The sequence below is a fragment of the Miniopterus schreibersii genome (assembly GCF_964146895.1).
Source record: "Miniopterus schreibersii genome assembly, chromosome: 12".
NCBI lineage: Eukaryota > Metazoa > Chordata > Mammalia > Chiroptera > Miniopteridae > Miniopterus > Miniopterus schreibersii.
The window spans coordinates 39,821,141-39,833,166 of NC_138112.1; the positions used below are offsets into that span (position 1 = coordinate 39,821,141).

Below are 12,026 nucleotides of genomic sequence, written 5' to 3' on the forward strand. Positions count from 1 at the left end.
TTTGCAATGACACTGGGGTAAGTCCCTTGGGTAAGGAAGGACAAGATGTGTAGCTTGTTGACCACATCTGCACGGCCTCACTCTCCTCACTCAAGTCTCTGATCCAAAGCAAGGATCTGGCAAATGTTTGCTGAATTGAGATGGAGCTCTGGATTGACAAGATGTGAAATGGGAGGGAATTGGTGCTCCAGCTGGGTGAGGGACTGCCCTGACCGGCAGAGAATGGCTGTGGGTTTTCCAAGTGAGGGTTTTATACCTAGTGAGCCAGGACAGCTCTTGCAGAGGAAGACTTTGATTATAAAGGGAACTGATATTCAGCAGTGTCAGATATTAATTCATGTTTCTGGGGGAGCAGGCTGGAGAAATACCCACCTCTGGAGCTCTTTCTCCACTTCCCTGGGAAAGAAAAAGAAAGATGCAATTCAGGGTCTGTGGTATCCTAAGCAATATTTCAAGAAGTTAGCATCTCTCTGCCAAAGAGTGCAGAGATTTTCAAGTCAATATGCAACTAATGAAAATGTAATCTATGGAAAGAACAGAAGGGATAACTGACAAAGCAGAAAGTGACATTTTTGTTTTAAGGAGATAATTTTACTCTGTTTATTAAGTAGGTGAATTAAGACACAGGCCATGATTAGCTTGGAGGTTACTCAGAGCAAGAAGAGGTCATCTGGTCCACCCCTCCCATTTTACATGAGAAGGGAAGCTCGAGATGGAAGTAACTCACCCACAAGCACAAAAGAATTGCTGGGATAGCTACAGCTTGAACTGAGGGCTTAGGTACCTGCCACTGGACCACATACTTGAAAACAAACCCAAGTTCTTACTGAACTAACTTGAATTAATACCATTGGGGGGAAATGGAAGCCCTACTTGGGCTGGAAGCCACCAGTTAAAACAATTAAGTTTGATTTGGAGGCAGAAATGAAATTTCCGTTAACTCACTGGTCAGCCTAGTAAGGTGCTATATGTAGACCCCGGCCTTTTCAGATTTATAGTACCTGGATCTGACCAGGCTTGTCAACCATGGCATTGTTAACATTTTGTGCTGCATCATTCTTTATCATGGGGGCTGCTCTGTGCATTGTAGCAGGCTTAGCAGCACCCATCGCCTCTCCCCACTAGATGCTAGTGTCACCCCCGCACCCCCAATTATGAAAACCAAAAATGTCTCCAGACATTGTTCTCTGAGTGGCAAAATTCCCTGTGCTTGCTGACCACTGATCTATACTATTGCTTGCTGAATCTTGCCAGCACCGTTGAGAAGTGGTGAATACAAATCACTAGCTGGGGTAGTTTCATTAAAGGCAAATTTGATGGATGCAGTCATGTTTCATTGGATATTTGCATGCTGAACTACACAACATGTTTTACTCTTGTTTTAGCCTGAGGAAACATCTCAGTCCTTATTTGCTACCCTAAGAATAGAAGCAGAGCCTGTCTGCGCAGTGGTCCTGACTTGCCCACACGCCGCTGATGCTCTCTCTGGCCCTAGCTTCTTGACCTTAGGTGCTAGCTTTATTACCAATTTGGATGTGTTTTTGGATCCAGGGAAGCACTTTACTAAGATCTGTGAAGATCCCAGGGGATCCTTGATTGCCTTTCTGCACATTGTTTCTCCAGCCTCGACCACAGCCCAATCCCCAGGAAGTCACACCAGCGAGAGTCCAAGTCCCTTTCTTATTCCTGCACATGAGGGAACCTCCTGAGTCTCCCTGTAGAGGGAAAAGCCTCTGTTACTGTCATGATCAGGGTCTGTGCCCCCAGGTGCTCACTCTCTGCCCCCATAAAGGTGCTAGATGCGGATCAAGGACATTTCTTCACTTATGATCATTTGGACTCGGCCCGGGGAGAACAGGCAGGCACCGTTCACATGAGATCCTGAAGTGTAGCGGAGCCCATCAGTTCCACCTCCTTCCCCACCCTGGGCTTCCATCACACCTCAGGCTCCCTTCCTTTTCTTGTCCCATCTTGCAGGCTCAAAAAAGCCTTGCCCAGTAGTAAAACTGACCTCAGGTCTTGGTCAGCAGGAGGAATGGAAGGGAAATAAAGTTCTTGTTATTTATGAACTGGAAACCCCTAAATAAGAAAGAGCCAGCCATTCAGAGGTGGAGAACCCTGGGCTCATTGTCGGCATTATCTGTTACTTAGACTTTTAGAAAAAGTGGAAGTCCTCCTCTGAATTCACACTCCCTGGTATAAACAGGTGTACAAACTGTCCCTTTATTTTGACTCAACCTCCCCTGTCACTCTTGACCCTTTTCAGAGCCCAGTCTTACAAAGCTGAGGGGAGCCCTGCCCGAGACCTGCCGGCCGGCTGCTCCCACCTACCTGACACGCATCTCTCCCTCCATCAGGGAAGCCCGTGCAGAGCAAGGTCCGCCCGCTGATGGGCCTCTGCAGGGTTAACAGAGCTGCCACACACTCCTTCTGCGTCAGAATGGGCAGGTTCACTTCCTGCAAGACTTGCGAGAGGTTGCCATCTAGAAAACACGGAGACGAGAGCCTCAGCAAGGCACTCTTCCACGCTTGCTGAGTTGAAGGTACCCAACCTATTTAGGCTGTGTCTTTTCAGAAGACCTGAGTTTCTAAGTGCATTTTGATATCCTCTATTTTTTAAAAAATGTTTGCACTATTGTTTTCTTAAAAAAACAGATTAGCCCAGCTGGGTGTGTCTCAGCAGTTGAGCATCGACCTAGGATCCAGAAAATTGCATTTTGATTCCCGGTCAGGGCACATGCCCGGGTTGTGGGCTCAATCCTCAGTCGGGGGCGTGCAGGAGGCAGCCGATCAATGACTCTCTCATCATTGATGTTTCTATCACTCTCTTCCTCTCCCTTCCTCTCTCTGAAATCAATAAAGATATATATATATTTAAAAACAGATTAAAATTTCTATTTTCTGATTATCCAACAGAAAGTTCTGAATATGATTAAGGTTAGAGGCATAGAAGTTCTTACCTTCAGTCTGGCGGCCCCAGCCTGCAGTTATACAAATCAGTCCAGCCTTAAATTGTTCTCCTGGCTCTGGAAGACACATGGGCCCCACAGACACGCCTGAAAAAAGAGCAAGGCAGGGCATAGAAGAGAGGACACCACAAGCCACTCACCAATTGGCATGTAAGTGGTTCCCCCAAGATCTTGTAAGAGTTGTGATATTTCTGCCTGACACTTCCAGGTGTCACTTGTCAGGCAAAGAAACACTCTCCCCCAACTCTACATAATCAACTTTATATCTGAAGCTTACAAGCAAAAGCATTTCAGGTAGGGGACCCTCCACCTCAAATCCCTGTCTCTAAGTCCATGACCCAGAATTTTGGGGAATAACGTATACTGTAAGAAATGTGCTATAGAACAGAATTTACAGAGAACATGGATAGGTAATTCAGAGTGAGCCTGAAATATTTACCAAAACGGAAGGTGCCTGCCATCTTCAAAAGAGCAATATCATAGTCCATTGGTTTCTTGGTAGAGAAATGTGGGTGTATGATGATGCTTTCAAGGGTGAGGGTTTGCTCTCCTGGCTCTGTATGGCTCAAGTCATGTTTTCCAGCAGTAACATTCAAAGCTGATGCAATATTTCTATAAAGAGGAAGCAGTAGAATGAATTGATTTCATTGAGCCTCGGATTATAGCTGTAATGGTTGACAAACTGGCCTCTTCAAAATGGCATGGATGGATAATGGGGGTATGAGGCTGCTGGACAGAGAGAGTGAGAATGACTCCAAAACTCTTAGTAAAAATTTAGAGGTTCTCAATTTGAGGGTGGGTAGTAAAGAATGGCCTCATGGAGTCAATGCTGTAATAAATTGAATAGTTTGCAATGTTATTTGTAAAATGTCTAAAGATGCCACTAGCTGATTTTTCTCAGTGGTTAGAGCATCAGCCTGAGGACTGAAGGGTCCCAGGTTTGACTGGGCACATACTTCGGTTGCAGACTTGATCCCTGGCCCCAGTTGGGGCACACACAGGAGGCAACCAATCGATGTGTCTCTCTCACATAGATGTTTCTCTCTCTCTCTCTCTCCCTCTCTCCCCCTTCCACTCTCTTTGAAAAGCAATGGAAAAAATATCCTCGGGTAAGGATTAAAAAAAAATGTCTAAAGATATATATGTATTGTATATGCATTCAGGAGCCTAAAGCTATCGTGGACTTAATTTGCTACCCTGGGTGGTTGACCTGGCCTTAAATGTCAGCGAGTGATTTGTGATCCCCACTAAGCATGTTGCTTTACTGTCAGAGATCTAATGCATAATGTATATTGTGAAAGATATAATAGCACCATAAGTCTGCTGTCCCAGAGAGCATGTACTCTCAGGACTTAGGACGGTTTCAACAGCGGCAGGTGGGGATCTTCTCCTTACCTCCTTTATGCTTGTAATTTAGAGACCTGGCATGACTTGGGAAAGACCGTTCTGTTCCCCGTCCTGAAGCAAAGTTACCTGAAAGGAACTTGGTGGGATGAATTGAGATGGATTAAGAACTTTTGGCTTGCCATCTTTTGGGACCCTTCGTTCCCAGAAGTGATGATTTTATCAAACATTTGGAAAGGGCATAATTTTCTCTTAGCGTACTTTCCTGGCTCTTGGCTATAGTAACTACCTAACCTAACCCATAGCAACTCTCTGGCCTACCCACCTGCCGCACTGCAGTGGAATTATCAGTTGACTCTTCTTTAGACTGTCAACTCTCTGGGGGCAGGAATTATGTTTTTGTATCTCATCTTTGTGTCTTTGTACTCACTCGTGTCTAGCACCAAGTAAGTGTCCAGCAGATGTTTGCAGATTTGAAATAGGGCAAATATGGGGACCTGGTTGCAGCCTGATGAGTACCAAAGGCACCTGTAACAACAGACCATTTGAAACACACAGGAAAGTGGATGAAGGATAGAGACTGTTAGATTGAAGCTCATAGAGGCAGGATCAATATGAAGGAAAATATGGGAGCTTCTTTATGTTTTACTGGCCTCCTTTTGTTCTTTTTTATCCATTTCTTAAGATGCATAATGAACTGCATAATTTTTTTTGTTTCACTGAAATTTAGGAAAACTAGGAGAACTATCACAAATATAACTTTGTGATGCTTTTTTTTCTCTCTTGGATATTATTCTTGATTGACTTCCATTCGTATTTAACTATCTACTTCTGCAAGAGATATATGCTTTCTGCCAAGTTGAATACCCTCTGACAACATCACTGAGCCCTATTTGTGTTATGCAATTAAGATGTTCTCTCACTTAAGCACGTATCACCCAGTTCCTGCTTTAAAGAGTTATTGTAGCTGATTCTAAGGGAAAAGAAGGGTAATCTGACCTTTAGCCGTGGGCTAGGCCTTCCCTACCTGTTGGCCACGCAGTGAGCAGCTGTAATCACCCACTGTGGAGAAATGATGGTTCCACCACAGATATGCTTCTGCCTTTGTTTCAGAGACACCTGAATTGCAAAGACCTTAACTAAGAGCAGGTTAATGCCCTGGGATCCCCCAAAACCTGGAGACTGAGCATATTCTGAAAAACAGACCCAGATATATTCTTCGTAAATATTAGAAATCATGGACTGTAAAGGTGTTCGCTGCAGCTCAGATAAAAAGAGCAGTCCAGAACATTCCCAGCCTAGTTCACAGGAGACGCAGTTAATCTCAGATAAGTGGCTGTAAGTATTTATTTTGCATGAATTGTCTGTGTTTATTTTTATAATAATGTTGCTTCATACTGTTACTCTAACATTATAAACAATATCTGCAAATGAAGAGAAAGGAAAAGAATCCTAAGATACAGCAGAATCCAGAAGAACAGGTCTGAGAGAAGGGCAAGGTGAGAAGACTAGGGGGTCTCTCAACACATGCGCTAAGCTCTCCAGGCCTCTTGGAGAAGGGGTCTGGACCTACAGTTTTCTAATACACTTAACTGTTTGACCTCTACAGCTTTTTCAAGCCTGTTTTTCACTCTGCCTCTATCTTTGGTTTATCCTGTTCATGATATTGGATTTTACTCTAAAATGACTCACTGGCTACAGACAATACTTTCATTCTATTGTTGGAATATGAAAGTAAGCAATTTATTAGAATTGTTCCCTTTTTGACTAAAATGTATTCAGTGAGCAATTGAAAAAAAAATTTTATACAGAGAAAAGGCTAAGAATAGAAAAAAGAGCACGTAAGTAAAAGTCAGTGAATCATCCCTGACTGTGATTTGAGCATGGACTTCTGAATTGACTAGCTGGCCAATTGACCAAGTAAGCAACGGATCAATGAGTAATTCACTCATCAACCCAGTGAACACAGGCACAATCGACCCACCATTACCAAATATCCACCTACCTAAAAGTTAATATGACTGACTCAAGAGAAGTAAAAATAAAGAGCTGTCACTCTACTTGCAAAATTAAGCGGCAAGAATACAACATGGCTCTCAGGGTAGAGAAAGTTGGGAGACTTTCAAAGACAATAAATGTAAACACCGTTGGCTAGGGGCAGAAGCCCAAAGACATTTCTATGGCATAGGAGGACCAGGAAATTAGATCGCGACAGAATTCTTAGGACATTAGCTGCTAAGAAGGCTGTAGCCTTGATTCTTTCCTGAGAGATCCAATGATATAGATACAGATCTTACACCTCAGACATAACGTAGACCTATGGAGATGACACCTTTGACTTCCCTCGTCATCTTTAACAGTAATGATGTAAGCATATTTTAAATACATGTATCAAATCAGAAAATTATTTTTTAATGGTAAATGTAAACGTTTTTCATCTTCTTGAAATGGGAGTTTTGTCTTAGGGGTTGAAAGTTTGAGATGGCATTTTCAAGTTTTGGAAAAGCCAATAATGCATGTAACTATTCTGGACACACCTTTTCTGGAACTTAACTGGTCTACAGCATGAGGCACTTGAATCCCTGCACTCTCTTGAGATCTCTGGTGACCAGCTAGGCAGAATGGAGCACACTGGTGAGTAGCATGTGATTCTGAGGGATCCGATCCCGAGAGAGCTCATAGTCCATCCACCAGAGAATGTTCTCTGAGACTCACCTGCCATGGGTAAGAGCCCTTTACCACTTGTCTTCCCCCAACAATGCGACTGAAAAAGTTCAAGTAATTCCAAGGCTGTGCCTTCACCAGACTCCGCCCACAAGTGGGAGCTGGGGAAAAGACCAAAAAAAAAAAAAAAAAGTGATTAAACGGCTTCTAAGACTGAGGGATACAGGAAACTTCTGAGCAAGAAAAAACTGTAAGATGTAAGACATGGATCATGTAGAGAGATTACAAAATGTCTTTAAAGTAATCGTGGGATTTGCTGGGATTTGCAGTTCGAAGTTTATTCAGCTTTTGTCACATAGAACATGCATATCACGAAAAGACCTACTTTTCTGACATGAAGATGAGGGCCTCAGAGGTAGATCTCTACTTGGTTAGCTGGAATGCAGCCCCCTTTTGCCTCCAAGCAATCTGGACTCCAGAGGCTCCTCGCAGCGCTCTGTACTTCTGTGACATTAATTACATGCATTATGCTTATTTCTGACTTTCAACCTAACCAGACAGTGGGCTGCTCAAAGATATGAACTTGATCTTAGAAATACCTATATCCACACTATCTAACACAGTTCCTGGTGCATAGAAGTTGCTCAGTTCATCCACTGCGTGAATGACGCCATAGTCTGCCTTAGGCTGTAACCGTGTGTCTCCTCTGCTCTGCTCTTCCCAGGGGCCTGAGTGAGACCATGGTCTGTGGCACCTGGCACACAGTCAGGCATTGGATTTCATTCTCTCTGAGGGAAGAAAGTAGCAGATTGTTCAAGGAGAACAGAGTGGGGACAAGACTGTCCTGATTCACACATCAGACTGGTGTTAGGATCGAAGGGTTGACAGTTAATGGAAGAAAGAACTCTTTTTTGTCTTTATGGAAAAGACTTTGTTCCTGAAAAAGTTGCGTTTACTTATTTATCCTCAATTTTTTGACTCCTCAGCTAAGAGATGGGTTAAAGATGTTTGCAGCTGCCTGGTAATTCAGGGATGGCACACCTTCTGTCCCTGCTGCAGGTCATTCTTTTCTGCGTGTTTTCTAGGGAGGCCTGGAAAGCCCTATCTCACAATCACCCACTTCTTTGCCTAGCTGAATTGCCTGATCCTAGTCTTCAGCCTGGAGATCACGTCAACTGAGAAATCTTCCTTGATTTCCCTGAGATATGTTTTAAGTGTTCCTCTTCTTTCCTTTGTAGTACTCTTTTATCTTCCCTTTTACAGTTATGTCATGTAATATTGTGCTGGTGGATCGTTTGTCTCCCTTATTGGACTGTGAAGTACTTGAGGGAAGAAAAGCCCTATGTATTTATTCATCTTTGTATTTCCAAAGTTTAGCACAGTTCTTAGCATTGATTAGACACTTAGAAAAGTTGGGTGGATGAACAAATGGTTTTCCTTGAGAACGTATCCTTGAGAGCACAGCTATTTAGGTTAACATGTCAAAATATACAAAGCTGTTTCAAATAACTTCTCATTTAACCCTCCCACTCTATGAATCAAGCACTGTTACGCCCACTTTACAGATGAGAAAACAAAGAATCAAAGAGATGCACAGCTAACTAATGGCAAAGCATGGATATAACACTAAGCCTTTTGATTCTGAACCCACTGCAGTCATGACATTGGATCAAAAGCTTATTTTCTGTTTCAGCTGAATGAATCATCAATACCTTAGACATAAAATTTACTATTTTCTATTTACTATTTACTATTTTCTGAACTCATTAAAGGAAAGACAGAAACATGATTCTTAGGGCTGGCACAAATCTGACTATGGAGAAGCCTCCCAAGGACTGTTCTCAGCTTATGTTACTTGAGGAGGGAAAAACACATTTATTATAATACATACTACAGTGAACATGCTTCATATTTCCCAGCAAGACAGTTTTCTGAAAAAAATACAAATGCTTTTACGTTTATGCTGATTTCCAGAATTTGTTCCATGAATGAGGATGGCATTGTATAATATGTCCAAATAAGTAAATAATCCCAGTTTTCTCCAGATTAGTGGAACTTGTCCAAGTTATAATCCATAAACGTTTTTCCCAGTTTTATATGCTGATTTCAAAAGAAAAGTCTAAAATAATTACATAAAAAACAATTTGGTCTAAAAAATATATTTTCTTCTCCAGTTTCCCCAAAGGAATATGGGCAGAGTTATGATGCCCATTGCCAACAAAGGTTATTCCTTCAGACAGAGATAATTATAGAGTTTGTTTGGAACTTACCTTTGGAAAGAGAAAGAGTTGCAGATTTACCTTGTCCCAAACAGATCATTCCGAGTAGTAAAAACAGCTTATTCTTACTTATAGGCATTTTGAGATTCAGGGTTTTTCCCCTGACGTTTTAAGGAGACTAAAGAGAACCTAAGCCTTGTGAGACCAGCAATAAGCCAATTTCAAAGGAGGTTATTCAATAACCAAGACTCGAGCCATTCAACCATGTCCATGTCCATGTGATGTTTCTGAATGTGGTTTCTTGCCAAGCTCTTTGGAAGATGTGGGAGTCAGCCGCAGAAGCATGGTCTTGATCGAGCAAGATTATATCTCCCATTACTCTCACATCAATTCGGTGCTTCCCAGAGTGTACCTGGCTAGCCAAGTGGTTGGAGTCTCAGTAATGGGTTGCAAACATTACTTGCTTCTTAGTACAAGTTACCGCTTTCTACAAGAGCATTGGGCATCACACTTGTCCTTGTTTCCAAGGATAGACTTTACTACATGCCTGTAAACATCCCAAGAGACTATGCTAGAACGTTTTTCTTTCTCTTATTTTCCAAGTGTAAATGAACGGTTATAACCATGTGTTAGAGAAGGAGAGGAGAGGAAAGACAGTTTGGTAGCAGTCAGGAAATCAGGCAACTAGACAATCCTTTAGGGTACCGTCCATCGGGGCATCTGTGACTCTGCGCTCTCTCACTGTTGTTTTGTATTTATAGAAGGCAAATGCTAAATCTCCTTTACTTCTACACCTGGTAGGTGATGTGGCATGGGGAGGTGACTCGGATTATGTGTAGATATTCTTCTCCCCTGGCTGAGTTTGTGACATGTGGTCAATGTGTGCGAAACAGCTGTGGGTTGGCTGGTGCTGTCATGACCACATAGGAAGCTGTATGGAAAGTGGGAAATGCCGAGGCTGAGTGAGTTAAATTGTAGGTCACTTTCACACAGACAGAAGCATCGTGGCTTTTCCTGCAGCTCCCTAAGGTGCGACTATGAACCACAGGACAGTTGCTCCAGGTCATAGCTGCTTCTCAGAAATATCACAGATGATCAAAGTGTAGCCCCCATTATGTTGACCCAAATCAAGTTTCAAAACTAATTGGACCTATGCACTGTAATGCTTATATGCAAATAACAAAGAGAATAAACGAGGCCCCCGAGACCTTAATGAATATCTCAGGCAGCATAATGGTGTAGGTGCATGTAAACACCTGATTTTCTCAGTCTCATTGGATTTCCAGTGGAATATTAGCAAACCTGTGCATATCTGATGCTGAGGTACTTAAGATTTTGTATTCCAAATGGTTCTAAACCCTGCATAAATAAACCCTGTTATATAGAGGTGATTCCTGGTGTCTGTGCCCTTATAATATTTGACCAGCAGCTAACATTTGTTACTGATTTTTAAATGCCCTTTGTGTTTGTAGTAGAAGCCAATAGTTGCTTATTTGAAGTATATTCTCATTTATGGATTATTCATTTAATGCCATCCATTGTGGGTTCTTTAAGACAACATCATCTCATTTAACAGTGACTATGAGAGGTAAATGTTATTTTATAATTTTTTTAAATAAGGAAATTGAGTCTTAGAAGGGTTATGTAGCTTTTCTAAATCCCCCAGCTATCAAGTGACACTCCTAGAATTTATTCCTCAGAGCTTCTGGCTCTGAAATCTTATTTTCCTTTTGTTATAGCCCTGTATGTTATGTTTTCCATATCATACTGGCACTCATATTTTGAATTCAAGTCTTTCATGTAGATATTTTCTTATAAAAATACAAGATCTATTCCAGATTTGTGTCTTTTAACCTCTCATGCAATCCTAGGACTAATTAATGAAACCAGAAATTTAGTATTCTTACATTAATGTGTCAAATTCATTCATATGGAAACAGAAAGAACTCCATGGCCAAAATAATCTTAAGAAAGGACAAAGCTATAGGCATCACACTTCCTGATTCCAAAATATATCACAAAACCACCGTAATTAGAAGAGTGTAGTACTGGCGTAAGAGCAGACATACAGACCAAGGAAGAGAACAGAGACATTCAAATAAACCTTTGCATGTACAGTCAGCTAATTTTCAACAAGGGCATCAAGAATGCAAAGTGGGGAAAGGACAGTCTCTTCAATAAATCGTACTGGGAAAACTGAATATCCACAAGCGAAAGAGTGAAATTTAACCCTTATTTTACACTTTTCACAAAAATCAATTCTAAAGGGAATAAAGACTTAAATGTAAGACCCAAGACTGTAAGAAGAAAACATAGGGGAAAGCTTCATGTCATTGGTCTTGGCAATAGACACCAAAAGCACAGGCAACAAAAACAAACACAGACAAGTGAAAATACATCAAATTAAAAAGCCTTTGCACAGCGATGGGAACAATTAACAGAGTGAAAAGGAAACTACAAAATGGGGGAAACTATTTTCAAATCATATATCTAACAAGGGGTTAATTTCCAAAACATACAAGGAGTTCATACAACTCAATAGCCAAAAAAACGAGTAACTGTTAAAAAGTGGACTAAAGATTTTAATAGACATTTCTCCAAAGAAGACATAAAAATGGCCAACAAGTACTGAAAAAGTGCCCAACATCACTAATCGTCACGTAAATGCAAATCAAAACCACAATGAAATATCACCTCACACTTGTCAGGATGGCTGTTTTCAAAGAAACAAAAGACAAGTGCGGGTGAGGATGTGGAGAAGGGAAACCCTTGCACATTGTTGCTGGAAATGCAAAATCATCCAGCTGCTACGGAAAACAGAATGGAGATT

The 12,026-nt window shown here is 41.6% G+C and overlaps 1 protein-coding gene across 1 annotated transcript; it reads right to left on the reverse strand.

Moving 5' to 3' along the window:
- Positions 1-579: 579 nt before the first annotated feature.
- On the reverse strand, positions 580-9,382 carry OVCH2 (ovochymase 2). The gene is made up of 7 exons (XM_081152970.1): positions 9,248-9,382; positions 7,029-7,138; positions 5,341-5,432; positions 3,409-3,581; positions 2,961-3,056; positions 2,332-2,483; positions 580-1,715 (listed from the first exon to the last, which is right to left on the reverse strand). The coding sequence occupies exons 1-7, from the start codon at positions 9,333-9,335 to the stop codon at positions 1,506-1,508; spliced, it is 921 nt and encodes a 306-aa protein (XP_081009096.1). The 5' UTR covers positions 9,336-9,382; the 3' UTR covers positions 580-1,505.
- Positions 9,383-12,026: the final 2,644 nt, after the last annotated feature.

Excerpts from the sequence above, each read along its gene's own strand:
- OVCH2 (XM_081152970.1), bottom strand. The coding sequence starts at position 9,335 with ATGCCTATAAGTAAGAATAAGCTGTTTTTACTACTCGGAATGATCTGT. Across the intron at positions 2,484-2,960 it reads CTGGGGCCGCCAGACTGAAG|ATGGCAACCTCTCGCAAGTC; the intron begins GTAAGAACTTCT and ends CGTGTTTTCTAG. Across the intron at positions 1,716-2,331 it reads GAGGGAGAGATGCGTGTCAG|GGAGACTCAGGAGGTTCCCT; the intron begins GTAGGTGGGAGC and ends TTCCCTCTACAG.